We start from the raw sequence: 14,070 nt of genomic DNA on the forward strand, positions 1-14,070 counted from the left end.
TTCCAGGTAGAATTTGATGTCATCCGTGTACAAGAGTTAGTTGTACAAGCTTAGGTAATTTATTTTTACCACGTGAATGGTTTTAATGTTCATATTGATGGGGAAATACTGGGTTAATTGGTAAGGAGCGCCAAAAAAAAGGGCTAGCAAGAAATCTACAATATAAAGACAATTTTATTGCCGATAAGCTCTTAAAACTCATTTTTTTTTCCTGTTTCAGTAGGACCTTATTCTTCCTGATGAAAATCCGGTCATAGCATCTCTCATTAAAAATAAAATTATTTTGAAATAAATAAATATATAAAATAAATATCACATACATTTTATAAATAGTTTTGTCCCTATGCACAGTATCCATGCTTACATCTGAATAATGTTCCTCGCCCCATTTCCACCCCAACAGCAGGAGAAACCCCACGCATCAGGACCAGTCCATGTAGCATCGTCCACGTAGCAAACTCCCGGGCTGCTTAAGCAGGGTACCGTTCGAAAGGCTTTTTTCCTAGCGGGTAACCATCCTGAGCTCAGCAGCAACGTCCGCAGCAGTTCCATGGTCTTTTGTTTTCTTTCCTTCTCTTCATTTTTAGTTTTTTTTTTTTAATTTTGTTTTTTCCAACCCCAGGTGATCAGGTTTGCTCACCTGCTTGTTCCTTTAAGCAACCGTAACATCCAATATTCGGCCTCTCTTGTAGCCACCGGGTAAAGAAAGTGAATGAAAATGAAAGATTATATGTAGGGTTCCCTCCCTACCCCCAGCCCCATAAATAACCCAGGTTCGATATACGCTTGAAACAAGGAGGAACAGCAGTGTCTGAATTCAACGTAAGTGCTTTCCTATGTCATCTACGCTTACAGGAATGATGGAATGACTATTAATATAGTGCTCTGGGAAAAAGCTTGGGAGCCCAAGTATGTACACTGACGGGGCAGCTGCAGAAACATCACCTGTAGTGGAAGAGGTCTCTGTACATTGCAGGGATTTTGGCAGGGTCCACAGGCCTGGGTAAAAAGTGGGTGAATTTCTGATGTCTCTTAGTCCTGTACCCCTCGCGGGGGGAGCCGTCCTTGTTCAGAGCCACGTAGTAATGCCTCTCCGAGTCGGGGTGCTTGTAGAGGGTGGAGGCGTACGTGTTGTACCAGTTCTCTTCAAACTGCTCGCGGAAAACGCACTCCCGTGTCAGCTTCTTCTGCGTTGGAGTGCAGGAGGGAGGGGAAGAAAAAGACATTTGTGTCAAAAATAAACGAAGAAAGAAATAGATGTTCCTCCTTCCTTCACTTTATTTTCCTGTAGTTTTCCTAGCTACGTTCTCCTGGCTCCCCTGAGGACGGCGACTGCGCTGCCAGGGATGTTCCCCCTGAGTGAGAGCCGGAGACGGGCGCAAACCCCACAAATTGGGACCCAAAGGCCTCTGAAGTTGGAGGAGAGAGACGACAAAAGGAGGAAGAGCAGGTGGGTGTGCGCTTTGTAAAGATGCCCCATTAACAAACAACCAAACAAACAAACAGCACGTCAGGGCCATAGCAAAACAGGTAGGTCTCTGCGACTGGGCTGTGAGTTGGGAGGTCGCCAGGGTGGCCGTGGCACCGAGGGCTGCCCGCCCCGGGCACGGGTACCACGCAGGCACCAAGAACACTCCTGCAGGGGAGAGGCACCCAGGAGGAAAAGCGGGCAGCGCATCTGAAGGGTTTAAAGAGGAGCGAGCACCGCTTTGAAAGTTGAAGGCACGTAAGGCTGCCAGGGGAATGAAAGCATTCCTCAGGGCTTTCATCTGCCGACGCGCCGCGGAGCTGTGATGTGGGGCCACGACGAGACCCGGGGAGGTCTGGATGGGGAGCAGCGCTCCGGGGATGTCAAACCCCGGCCAAGATTTACGGCAGTGATAGGTGACGTGATGACCATGTGGCAGCCCGAGGCCAGGAGGACGGATGGCACCAGTGTCACCATGGGCACAACCAGCCTTTCCCTCGGACCGGCGCAGCTGGGGCCATCAGCAGCGGATGCTCAACAACGGCTTTTCAGTTTGTGCCCATCGCTCCCTCCTGTGTCCCCAGGGCTGTGCAAGGATGGCACCATCCCCTGCCCCACAGGGACACGAGAGCTCCACCACTGCCGTGCTGTGTCACACAGGGACCTGCCGTCCCGACCGTCCCGCAGGGGGATCGCTGGGGGGACGCAGGAGCCCTTGCAGATGAAAGGCGATCTGCAAACGGAGGATGCTATCATAGCACAAACACCGTACCTACACTGGAAACTATTCAGGTAGGGAATGTGTCTTACCTAGGGCATGCAGGCTGCTAAGTAATTGTTATTGCCTGCAGTAGATGTTTTGTAACATGATCCAGGAGCTCACCTGTGCTCAGGACCTGTTTTGAATGTTTTGCTGCGAATTAAATAAACCCTGGGGTGAGTCATGAGCCCTTCACAAGCCCACACCGCAGCCCCGGCCATCTGAGACCGGGAACTGGGGGTTTCTCTTCCCAGATCTGTCAATAAATACAGACTTCTATTTTTTGTTCCCCTAGGATGCCACCTACTCAAAATATGTTGGAAGCTGCTGACCAGCTGAACTCATGTGTGACGGCCTTGCCTCAGTTTGCCTTCTCTTCACCGGGCCGTTCGGAGGTATAGTGCCTGTGCCAAATATTTGGAGAGTCTGCGGTGACTCTGCAAAGTGCCATTTATTTCTTTCCAAGCCCTGGGATGTGCCCCCTGAGCCCGATGCTGTACAGGCAGCGTGCAAGCTGCTGCCTGTGACTTCTGCTGCTCTGAGTATTAGTTGCATTTCTGAAACTGGTGGAAAGCTTAATGGAAACGTTGGCACAAGGTTAAGAGGGACAGGCAGAAAAGCCATCTGTCCCGAGGGGCCTCCACGTGTTGGGGCAGGGATGGCCGGCTCTGGCTGTATCAACACACGGATCGTGTGAAATTGGCACAGAGGGAAATAATAAACCTGCTGAAAATTTAAAAATACCACTGTATATTAAATACCGTTGTAATGCTAACGTTGTTGTTAGGTGCTGGCTTATGGATCTTTAATTACGAATAGCATAGTGGCTTTCAGTTTTGAAAAGCCATTATTGTACAACCCAGGCATCCCAGAGTTTAAAACTCCAGGGCTATGTTTGTATCAGCAATCTGACCGTGTCCCTGCGGTGTCCCATCGGTGCATTGTCTGGGGCACAAGATGCACAAGGACAGAGAGAAAACTCCCACAATTACATCTTCAGGTCAATTCTGCTTCCAGATGAAATGTTGTAAAATGTGATCATAATTTTATTTCCATATGGTAACATGAACACAGGCCCTAGAATTTAATTAACCCATGGTGAAACTGTTGATACATAATCCGAGCTGCTGGGTCTGAAAGCGCAGAAGGGAACATGCAGCTCGTCTCCTCCTTTTCAGCAGGTTTGTAATTTAACTGCTGTCTCTGCATTTAACGTTTGGGTAGAGGTTATTACAGGAATTAAGTGGAAAAAAACCCTAGTTATTGGTGCATGCTGATACTTGATTATCTCTTATAAACATCAGTAACTGCATCTTAAATAGTGAAAGGGTCTGTGGTGGTCTCAGATGGGAATGGGAGAAGAAAAGATGATGGAAACTTGTGGTTTACTGTTACTGTTTGCTAAGCAAAGGTTTTCTGAAGGCTTCTCTATATACAGAGTTTAAATTCTACACTATGAGGTTGATCTGATTTGGTTAGAGGGAGTGTGTGTCTTCGGCTTTGGTTTAAAACCGGTTTATTTTATTCTGTTTTAAATTTACTGTGATCCATCCTTAAAAATCAGTGTCCTCATACAGGGTAGTGCTGTCATCTAGAAAGAGACTTTTTAGAAAAGATCACACACAGGTGATGGGTTGAATTAAAGGCAATGGGGCATCTGAAGAAAAAGCACCAATGAAAAGCAGCAGCTACAGAAAAGGAAATTTTAAAATGGTTATCTATGATGCAATTATCTTTTTAAACAGAAGTGATTCTTCTAGCTACCTAGAAATAACTGTTTTATACTGAGTTGAGATAAACAATTAGGAATTGGAGTTAAATGAACCTGTAGGAAGCACTTCTGCCCACTTGTTAAGACCTGACGTTTTGACTGCAAGTTTTGACCCTTAATTAAATAGAAAGAAGCAGAGGAGAGCTCGGCTTTCTTCAGGTTGATGGAGACTTGACCCATTTTGCAAAGCTCTTCGCAGCACCCCTACCCCACAGCCCCACTGAGCCTTGCAGAAGCTGTTGCTGTGTGTGGGTGTTTCATCCAGCCAAACCCTGATGTACACCCTCTTTTGGGGGCTGGTTCCTTGGAGCACCTGCCTGTGTTCAAAGTGGTTTACAGGGTGGTGCAGGTTCAGTAACACTGGGCAGAAAAGCAGTGCAGCAGATGTAAGCTGGTCCCAGCTGCAGCTGCGGCTCTAAGGGCACGGCCAAAATCCAGGGGGCAAATGATAAATAAGCTGCCGCTAGAAACCTGAGCCTGGCCTGGCAATGGGGTGTCTTCTGCTTCCTCTGTCCGTCAGCAGCGCAGGATGAGGCAGAGTCTGCTATAGGTGACGTCAGGAAGAGTTTAAATGTATTTGGGATTTTGTGTGGAGTGAAAAAGTAACAAGGAGTTTACACTTGGTTTTTAGCAAAATGTGGAAAATTTCAGTCTGAAAAGGGCTCATCTAGAAGATTATTAGACACTCCCCTAAACTAACAGGAGCTGTAGAGAATGTCATAATAAAGTAACACTCAGACCACAACTCTGGCTTCTGGTAGTTAAAGAGCTATGACAGAAATGTAAAGTCTGCAGATAGGTGCAGATCCTGATCAGGTGGAGAATAAAATTGATGTGTTACTCAGGCAATGACAACACACGAGCAGCCTCTGGTTTCATGCTAAATTTCCCTCCTGCCTTGAGCTGACCATTGCTGTCCTCTCTCTGAAAGGCAAAACCTCAATAAACCCCCGCTCCCCAAGCATTGCCCCAAGCATGAGTGTCTCCTCCCTCCACAACCCTATTTCATATATATCATTTATGTTATAACAGTGGCATCGCAGGTAGGATGGAGGTGTATGGCACCCCAAGGACTTCAGTGGCCTGTGACAGACACAGCTCATTACACCGATGATGTATACATCATATGGTGTTGTAATCAGCACAAAACCTTCAACTTACCGACCCATACAGCTCGCCTCTCTCATTCATGCCGAGGTAGAGTCCTGAGTCCACCCCACGGATGCTCACCAGCCCCACCGCCAGGCTAATAAACTCCAAAATCCCTAAAAGAGAAAGGAAGTCCAAATCATACAGAGAATAAAACTGACACCAGGCTCCGGTGACAAACATGAACCAGCCTTTCCCAACCCTCGCAGAGCTCCCTACAGCCCCCATTTTCCTTATTTATAACAACACGGTTCTTAAATCTGTAGTCCCATCTGCATGCAATCTTCCAATTTCCACTCTAGGCTTCTCCCCAGCATTGCCAATTTGACTTGCCCAAGAGGAATTACGTTCACTAATGATAAAAGGTTTGCTAGGTTTTGTTGTTTTGGTTTGGGGTTCTTTTTTCCCTAATTATTACCAAGAAGACAGATGTAGAAACTTGTGCCTGACCCACCAGAAATTTCAGAAGGTTGTTACCACGCTGGCTTTTATTCTTCACCAAATGAGAGTGATTTCTGTCACCATGGGGCTTCTGGTTTGAGATGATAGTCCCACGTGTTTAGAAGTGCTGAGTTTAATAAAAACAAGCAAAAAGCACTAGCAGAGATCTCTATGAGGGCCATCTTCATCCTGGTGCTCCAGGGGGGTACTTGCCACCCCCGTGCTGCCTGCTGCACCCCTGTTCCTGATAGCAAGGGGGACGGTGGCTGTTTTGTCAGAGGAAAGACTTGTAACAGAAAAACCCTTGCGAAAGCTCTTAAAGCCTAACAACCCCAAGTAGGTGCACTTTTAACTGCTTTGAACAAAGCCAGCATCACAAGTGGTGGTGACCTTCAAACATCCCAAGAAAACCTCCCGAAGGTGTTAGTGGGACTGTGTTAGGCTCTGGATATCACACTCTCCCTAGCTCGAGGTCATGGACAGCCTTTGCTCATGTCCAGTGCTGAATTAATCAGCTGGGAGGTGACAGCAGGGGAAGGAAGAGGGTTTTCACCATCCCAGCTAATGGCCAGACTAGATGTCTCCATTGACAGGAGGACAAAGTTGCTCTAACCTTTAGCCTGGCTCCAGGTCTCTTAATATAGCTCCCAAAACGTCCAGTCCTGAGCAATTGCTGCTCTGATCAGGTTACCTCCCCGAGCTCCTCTTAAAAGGAGGCCTTGAGTCTAAAATCACCGCGTGACGAGCGGCCACCTGAGCCGGCTGACTTCAGGGGCAGCCACGGCTCCGGGTCACCCCTCAGCCTGGGGCATGTGTCTTCTGCTCGGCCGGGCAGGGATGCGGTAACTCTCAGACGATAACTGCATCACTGCCTAAATATCATAGAATCATAGAATAGTTTGGGTTGGGAGGGACCTTCAAAGGTCATCTAGTCCAAATAGTCTGAAGGTCATCTAGTCTAAATATAGGACAGACCAGGCGGTGATGGACACCTCTGTCTCCCTTCGTTCAATGCAGGCTCATCAGTTTGGCAGCTAAGCTGAGTGCAAGAATTAGTCTTCCTGCCTTAAATCGGACTTTTTGTCCTTCTTTTGCCCTGCCTGCTCTGGGGCTTGTGCATCAAACCCGGCCCTCCTGCGGCCGGCGGGTGCTGAGGGGGAATGAAACGCAGACTTGGGAGATACAAGTCCTCAAGACAAACACAGAAGCAAATGACAGAAAACATGCTTTATGGACCAGCGCAGTCATTTTCCAAGCTGCTGGTCCTATTTAGAAACCAAGGAACGTCTGAGTCAAGGAAACCAAGAGGTTTGCTTGAGTATACCCACAAGTACGCTCTGTACGTGGCATGGGAATCCAGGTCTCCAAAGACCTGGTAAGGAGCAACCCAGGAGCAGAATTAGTGTTTCCTCTCTCTGAGCAGGTGGGTGAGACATCCCTCATCTGGTGCAGGCTGCTACTTTTGCAAATGAAAATTTCTTCAACGTGTGCCTGTGACAATTTCTCCCAACAATGTCCCTTGCAATATTCCCCTTTTCCAGTCTCTGAGTGGCACTTAGAGACGTGCACAGAAGACGACTATGTTGAAATAGCATTAAGAACATAACTTAAACCCACAAAAGTCAGGAGACAGAGTGAAGGCTGAAAATATGTGGGCGGATATCCATCCTGTCCTTAACTCACTCCAATTGCTAGACAAAATTGCAGCTTCGTACATCTGATCTCCAGCAGCACAGGGAGCGGCCACTGGGGCCAGCTCAAGAATTTTCCTTCCAATTGTAGCGGTGTGTTTTTGTGGTAGAACATGCTTTTTTATTTTTTTGTTCCCCCAGGACTTGTCTCTTCTTTCTTGCTTTGATAATTCCTTCTGTTTGTTTCTTGAGCCTTTCTAGGCAATATTTGGAGAGATTTGATTAAGTCTCCGGCTGGATTAATTTACCACCAAAGCACTGAATAATCTCCTGAGATTTGCTGTGGCCAGACCCGTGTGCTCTCGCCTTACTATAAACCATCCCTCAAAGAACAATTCAGCTCTTTGCACCTGTCTCTTCTTACATGACCACATTCAGGAGCAGGGGTACAGAAGCATCAGATGTTGTATTAATGGCTACAAACCTAAAGCTTCGGCTAAAAACCTCAACAACTGTTCAGCAACAGGTGCACTATGGTCTGAATGTGAAAGTCTACAGCAAAACTTCCTCTGGAGGTTTCATCAGCTTCTCGAGGAGACTGTTACAGATCCATTAGCAGGTTCATACCCAAGAAGAGCTTCATTTGCTGCCTTTATTCATCTGCGGTACAAACTCAAGGCCTTTTTCTCTCCTCTCTTGCGGTGAGGAGTAGCACCATTGGTGTCACTTGTTCAAGGCTGCTGTAAAACAAACACAAGGCAGAACAGGAGCAATTCCTCCTGGCAGAGATTTTCCTGGCAAATTTATCTCTGTTTCATTCTCAGAAGAATTCTCATAGGGGCACTAATGTCAGCCCAAACCTCCTCCAAATTTTGACCATCCTTTGTTTCTTGGTTCAGGGAGGTTCTTAGCAGATGCAGTTAGAACATATACATTTTTGAAAACTCTTTATTCCTTCTGGAATGACTTAGGTGGAGCTGCCAGCTCAGAGAGACAAATTGGACACTTCTCTAGTGTGAGAGCGAGCTTTCTTCCAGCGAACCTGGAGGGCTTCACCAAATTTTGTGTTAAGCCTCCTCTAGGAAAAACAGGCTGCAGCCCATTGTTCTTGCATGATTCTGTATTTTCACAAGTATAAAACACCACATCCAGAAGACAGGTGTTATTTAGGAATGCTCCAGTCCCCAACAGATGAGAGGGAATAGTTACAGTGATTGTTCAGGTAGTGTGGACAGACGATGCTGCTAACTCCCTTGTGTCCATTAGGACCTTGGCACCCTGCTCTGCATCACCAGGGCTTTGGCACTTTATTTTCTTCTCTGGAAGACTTGGATGTCTTGCACATCTGGTAACTTTTGGGATGGCTGCGCATGGGAGGGTGCAGATACTGCCCATCTTTTCCTGAATGCCTTCCAGTATGAGGAGACAGGGATGCAAAGTCCAGTTCCACCCTCCATCCCATCTGCAGCTGGATCTGTGCCTCTGCTGCCGTGTCACAGCCATCCATGGAGCACATTAATTATCTGCTCATGATATCAGGGAGCACCTTCCAGCCATGTGGACTTGATCCACCAAACCACCAGGCTGCATTTCTGAGTATTCCCCCAGATGCCCTTAGATTTAAGGCAGCTCTAAGTTGCTGCCCTGAAACCCTCATCCAGTTCTGTGTCCCCCATCACAGTTTTGTAGTTCCCCAGAATCGCTCAGGCTGCCTATTTCTGTAATAAGTTACTGCTTTCTGACCGCTGCATGCAAAATTTAGGAATGCACTGATACATGACATCCTAATATGAACCATACCAGTAACACTGGAATTTAAATATTCATAGCTACTGAATGCAGATGGTGAATACTGTGTGCCAATACATTATTGCTTTGAGTCTCTGCTGAAGCGAGGTTTAGTCCAACTTTATCTGAACACGAGGATTCCAGCCTAATCCTTTGGGGCTTTGTCTTGCAATTACAACAAATAACTATTTATTTTACACTGCCTCTGGGAAAAGCCTGAAGCAGAAAACTATAATATTTTATATCTGAAGTCTGGTCTAGTTTACGTAGTTGGATGCTGACTGCTAAAACACTTAGGGAATGCCAGTGTTTCAATTTATTGAATGCACTGTGTGACTTGAGCTTAAGTGTGCAAAATTCATTAAAAGTTTTAGCCCATTTAACATGTTTTTTCCAAGGTTTGTTTTGAAATACACTTATATTACTCAATCTTTATAAAAAACGGAAGAGGCAAATGCTGCCATTTGAAACTGTTTACTTGTATAAAGATAAGTAAAAAGAACTGATAGAAATACTACGTGGCAGATTGAACTAAAACCAAACATACAATGGGTTTGCTTTCAGTTTCTTTTAACATGGAAACCTACCATGTATTGCATCGTGAAAGGTTAAAAGATATGTGTCTTTTGGGAGGTAATTAAAGAACACTTGCCCCACGAGCCTATTTGTACCTGACTCTGACCCACAGGTTATGGCTTTCTTGCCGATTTAGGCAGGGACACACTCTGCACACACCTGGCGTTTATGGAAAGCGCAATACGGAGATAAGCTTCCCCAATTGTTCCAAAAAACTCGCCTTAAACTACCAACAGCAGCAGCATTCCTGAAGTATCAGAAAGGATGGGTTGCAAACAAGTAAAGCCAAAAAAAGAATTCTTTTCACTGAGGAGTTAAATCACCTGAAAACTATAAAAACTCTTCCAAGCACTCCTTGCAACCTGTTGACAACACAGCTGAGATCACCGGTATGGGACTTGTTGATAGCTTGCACAGACACCTGCACTAGATGCTGAAGTAGCGGGAATTCTTCTTAGCTGTGCTCAAACTTACTGCACTTCTTTGCCTGTGGCTTGGGATGCATTTTTTGAAGATTACATACAGTCTCATTAGAGATCCCTGCTCTTGTGTGACACCGATACAGGCGCTGCAGTCTTCCAGCTGTATCCCAGGTGGCAAGGTAAATCCACGGTGCTCTGCCTATTGTTTCATCTTCTCCTTTCTTTCCGAGCTCCCCTAAGCATTTTTCCCGCTTCGGCTTCCACTTTCCTTCCCAACAACCTCCCCAGACTGAGCTCCTGACACCTATCCAGCAAGTGATCCCTGCCCGCTTTGCGGAGACACTCTTCTAATGAAATTCATGCAAGTAAAAGAAATCTGCTCACAAATATCTGCAGAGAGCAAAATTAAAACAAAACAAAACAAAAACAAAAACGAGGAGGGGGGGGAAAAAACCCACACAAACAAAAACTCAAAAAACCAGGACATGAAAAAGCTAGGAATTTCTTTTTCCAACGTACTCCCTCCTTTCTTCTGTCTCCCTCACACTTCAGAGGCACAGCTAGAGCTGGTTACCCCCCCACCTTTTTTTTGGGGGGAGGGGGGTTTTCCCCTGCTAAGGCACGTTTTTGTGCACCTGCAGGCTGAGCACCGGGAGAGTAGGAAATTGGAAATAAAAGCTCCCGCATTGCTGCGGAGTGAGCGCATTTCTTTAGGAATCTAATTATATCTGTCCCGGGATGATTTATATTAGCGGGGCAATGAGTTCGGTACGGGGCGCACCTGCTCCCGGCACCCACCCAGCCGCCCCTCTTACCGAAGCGGCTGTGGTCCTGCCGGGTGCCGTGCACCGTGCCGTTGGGGAAGATCTCCAGGTGGAAGCCGGTGCGGCAGTAGAGCTGCCGCCGCCGCAGGATGCCCTTGAGGTGAGCGAAGTCGGTGGGGGAGCCCCGCTGCAGCCGCCCCTCGATCTGCCCCAGGCGCTCGTTGAGGAAGCCGGGGGAGTCGGCGAGGGGCAGCCCGCCGCCCAGCGCGGGGGGGAAGCCGTGCAGGTCCGGGTCCAGAGCGCCCAGGAAACCGCCCACCTCGGCCATGGGGCCGCGGCCCGCGGGCGGGCGCGGCGCGGAGCGGAGCGGCCCCTCAGAGCGCGGGCTGCGGCCGCCCGGCCCCGCGCTGCCGGCCCCGGCCCGGCCCCGCGCTGCCCGCGCCTCCCATAGCTGGATGTGTCCCGCGGTCGGATGCAAACTGCACTTTATATACGTACACACTCCCCTTACATTGACATATTGGATATTTAAATGCAAGCCACACCTCACTGGCATCCTCTTTGGCTATTGCTTCCCCCCCCCCCTTCTTCTCTGATCCATTTGGCTTTTTTTTTTTTTTTCCTTTCAAGAAAAAAAAAAGCCAGCTTCACTCCCTCTTTTATTATGAAAAAAATGGCAGGAAAAAGCTACACATCGCAGTGAGGCATAACAGCTCTTGGCAGGTCCCCGCGAAGCCGCCGATGAAATCATGGAGCCCCCGCACGCAGCCGGGGATGCAGCGCGGCGCTCCCGCCCGGCTCTCCCGCCCCGCCGGCCGCCCCGGGCCGCTCCCGTCCCCCCGCAGCCGCGTCCCCGCAGACCCGGCTCGGAGGCGGCGGGTCGGGCAGGGTCTGTCAGGGTTCCCCTCTCCGCCCTTGCCCCCAAATGGACACGGGGAAAATAACACGTGAAGGGAGGGCTAGAGAGACGTTTTTCAGGTGAACGTGTGAAAATGGAAAGCGATCTTTTCGCAAAGCGATCCCGCGGGCGCTGCGGCCGGTTTGCAGGCGGCGGGAGGTGAGGGAAGGAGGGAGGGCGAGCGGCGCTGCCCGGGCTCCCTCCCCACCTTCCCCATGTTGGAAACAGGTGTTTCCGCGCTCTCCCCGGCCCGCCGACACCGTATCTGTGACGGCAGCTGCCGGCCGCGCTGCAGACAGACGGAGTCAGGCTCGGGGAGACGGGGGGGCCGGGCCGGGGGGACACAAACACAGACGGGCCCGGGAGGGAGGGCGCCCCCTCCGCTCCGGCCCCGTCCTGCCCGCCAGGCGGCGCTGCTGCTCGCGCCATGGCCGCCGCGCTCGCCCGCGGCGCAGGGGAGCGGACTGGGCCTTCATGGCCCTGAGGTAAAGTGTCTTCCATGCCCTGCTGGGAACCAGAGGCAACCACAGACAAACCCCCGAGTCACCAGCCCGCTGCTCTGGGGGTACCAGTCTCCAGAGCTGAGGTGCAGTTTGGTGCCCCTCTCAGCAGGTCACCCCTGCGGTGTGTCCCCACAGTGGTCTCATCTCAGTGGGGTCTCTCCCTCAGGGGAGATCCCCTCAGCAGGGCTCTCCTCAGCAGGGCTCTCCTCAGCAAGTCTGCCCCATGGTGGATCTCTGTTCTCTCAGCAGGTCTTTCACCTCAGAGAGTTCCCCACAGTGGGTCTCCCCCGTGGTGGGTATCCCCTCAGTAGGTATCTTCCTCCAGCAGGCCTACCCATGGTGGGCATCTGTCCCCTCAGCGCGTTTCTCCCCCACAGTGGGTTTCTCCCCTCAGGAGGTCTTGCCCTACAGCAAAGTGCTTCTCCTCACATCCACCCCAGCGTGAGGGTTCAAAGGGCCCTGACATGCAGCCTCCTTTCCCCGCAGGCCCGGGCAGTGCTTTGTTGTGAAGATAGGAAGGGAATTGTGATATGACGACATGGAACACCCACACATGTGTCTGCAGAAGGTGAGGAATCTGGTTTTTTAAATGGGAGGTGGTTTTTCCTGTCAGAGCTGTGGCTGTAAAACGGGTGTGTTTGATGCAGAACTTGACACATGAAGCCTAAGCCATGTTTTTTTTATAGAAATATCGTCTGCTCTAGAGGTAGTAAAATCTACAGAAGTGTGTTTTTTGGCTATTTGTTTGTCATGTCTGGTTACATGGAGATACAACTATCTGAGGAGTTCAAGCATCCCACTGCAAATATTATTATATTATTTCTGTAGTATCTATATGAAGACTCAGGTGTGATGAGATAACTGAGGGAAATAAACTGTGCTTTGGTGAAAATTAGAGAGGTCCAAGGTGTGGGGGGGTGGACACAATGATGGGGCACCCCAAACCCGGAATCGCTATTAAGGACATAATCCTGTAAATGCTGTGAATTTAATGCACAAAATTCATATAATGTGAATCATCCCACTACAATCAAATACACTGTTCTGTATAGCCTGGTTTTACTGAAGTAAATTTGAGTTTGGCCTCTGGATTCATAGCAGTCACCTTGTTTCTGAACATGTCTGAATGTCGATCCAGGGATGTTAAGAGAGAGGAAAAAAGTTTCTGCATTCAAGGACTAACCAAACTCTGCAGAGGCTTCTGCCACTGACTTCAATAGCCTCTGGATCTGTTACAAATCTTTAAACCCAAATCCATACAAGCACTTAGAGGAACACTTAGGATACTGAAAAAGGTAACAGAGTTCAATTACATTACAGTAAAATCCAAGATAAAGTAAAGAACACAAACCTGCATGCTTAACTAATGTATAACAAAAGCAGTGAAATCCCCCCATCCAAGCTGACATTCCTCACTTAACTCTCATGATTATGGTCAGCTTTTGAAGTGTCCGCAATACATTTTATTGAGAAGTTGTACAGGCTGGTACAACATGGTCTATTTAGGCACAACAGGATGTGGAAAAGGTAGCTTTCTCCTCTTTTTTTTGGTCTTTAATTTCCTGGTTTATTTATGTTTTTACTAAGCTGAGGAAAAAGCAGAGAGATTTGTATCCTGTGTTGTCTGAAGAAAAGAAAACATGTATTTTAAATACTGAAAGCTGGAATAACTCCTTTGAAGGTAGAAATGTGTTCAGCAATTTTTTTTCATGTATTGCATAGAACACAATTCTGCACTCACTGATTTCTTGAAGGAGAACAGAAACTTGTATACAATTTGTGTCACAGAACGTAATGTGTTACCAAATTAATTTTCTGCTCTGCTTTATTTCAGTTCATGCAGTTCCCCCAGGTTTATTCCTTGATTACAGCTTGTATTGTTTGTCTTGGGAACTGAAA

The 14,070-nt window shown here is 48.2% G+C and overlaps 1 protein-coding gene and 1 long non-coding RNA gene across 4 annotated transcripts in view; one reads left to right on the forward strand and one right to left on the reverse strand.

The window, feature by feature from the left end:
- Positions 1 to 388: 388 nt before the first annotated feature.
- Positions 389 to 11,327, reverse strand: FGF16 (fibroblast growth factor 16). 2 transcript variants are annotated; one of them, XM_065078011.1, is made up of 3 exons: positions 10,822 to 11,327; positions 5,161 to 5,264; positions 389 to 1,184 (listed from the first exon to the last, which is right to left on the reverse strand). In XM_065078011.1, the coding sequence occupies exons 1-3, from the start codon at positions 11,324 to 11,326 to the stop codon at positions 942 to 944; spliced, it is 852 nt and encodes a 283-aa protein (XP_064934083.1). In that variant the 5' UTR covers position 11,327; the 3' UTR covers positions 389 to 941. The 2 variants fall into 2 exon arrangements, with proteins under 2 accessions (XP_064934083.1, XP_064934082.1); XM_065078010.1 differs by having other exon boundaries at positions 389 to 1,187; positions 10,822 to 11,294.
- The window catches only part of LOC110354971 (uncharacterized), an 87,119-nt gene continuing 83,670 nt past the window's right edge, over positions 10,622 to 14,070 (forward strand). For both annotated transcript variants that reach the window (XR_010475731.1, XR_010475732.1), the window contains exons 1-2: positions 10,622 to 10,930; positions 12,658 to 12,739. This is a non-coding gene — a long non-coding RNA (uncharacterized LOC110354971). The remainder of the gene's footprint in view (positions 10,931 to 12,657; positions 12,740 to 14,070) is intronic.

The sequence above is a fragment of the Columba livia genome, chromosome 12 (assembly GCF_036013475.1).
Source record: "Columba livia isolate bColLiv1 breed racing homer chromosome 12, bColLiv1.pat.W.v2, whole genome shotgun sequence".
In the NCBI taxonomy this organism is placed as follows: domain Eukaryota; kingdom Metazoa; phylum Chordata; class Aves; order Columbiformes; family Columbidae; genus Columba; species Columba livia.

Coding starts and splice junctions, on each gene's coding strand:
- FGF16 (XM_065078011.1), bottom strand. CDS start 11,326: ATGCCAGTGAGGTGTGGCTTGCATTTAAATATCCAATATGTCAATGTA. Junction 5,265..10,821: donor GCAGGACCACAGCCGCTTCG/GTAAGAGGGGCG, acceptor TTTCTCTTTTAG/GGATTTTGGAGTTTATTAGC. Junction 1,185..5,160: donor GAGGCGAGCTGTATGGGTCG/GTAAGTTGAAGG, acceptor CCAACGCAGAAG/AAGCTGACACGGGAGTGCGT.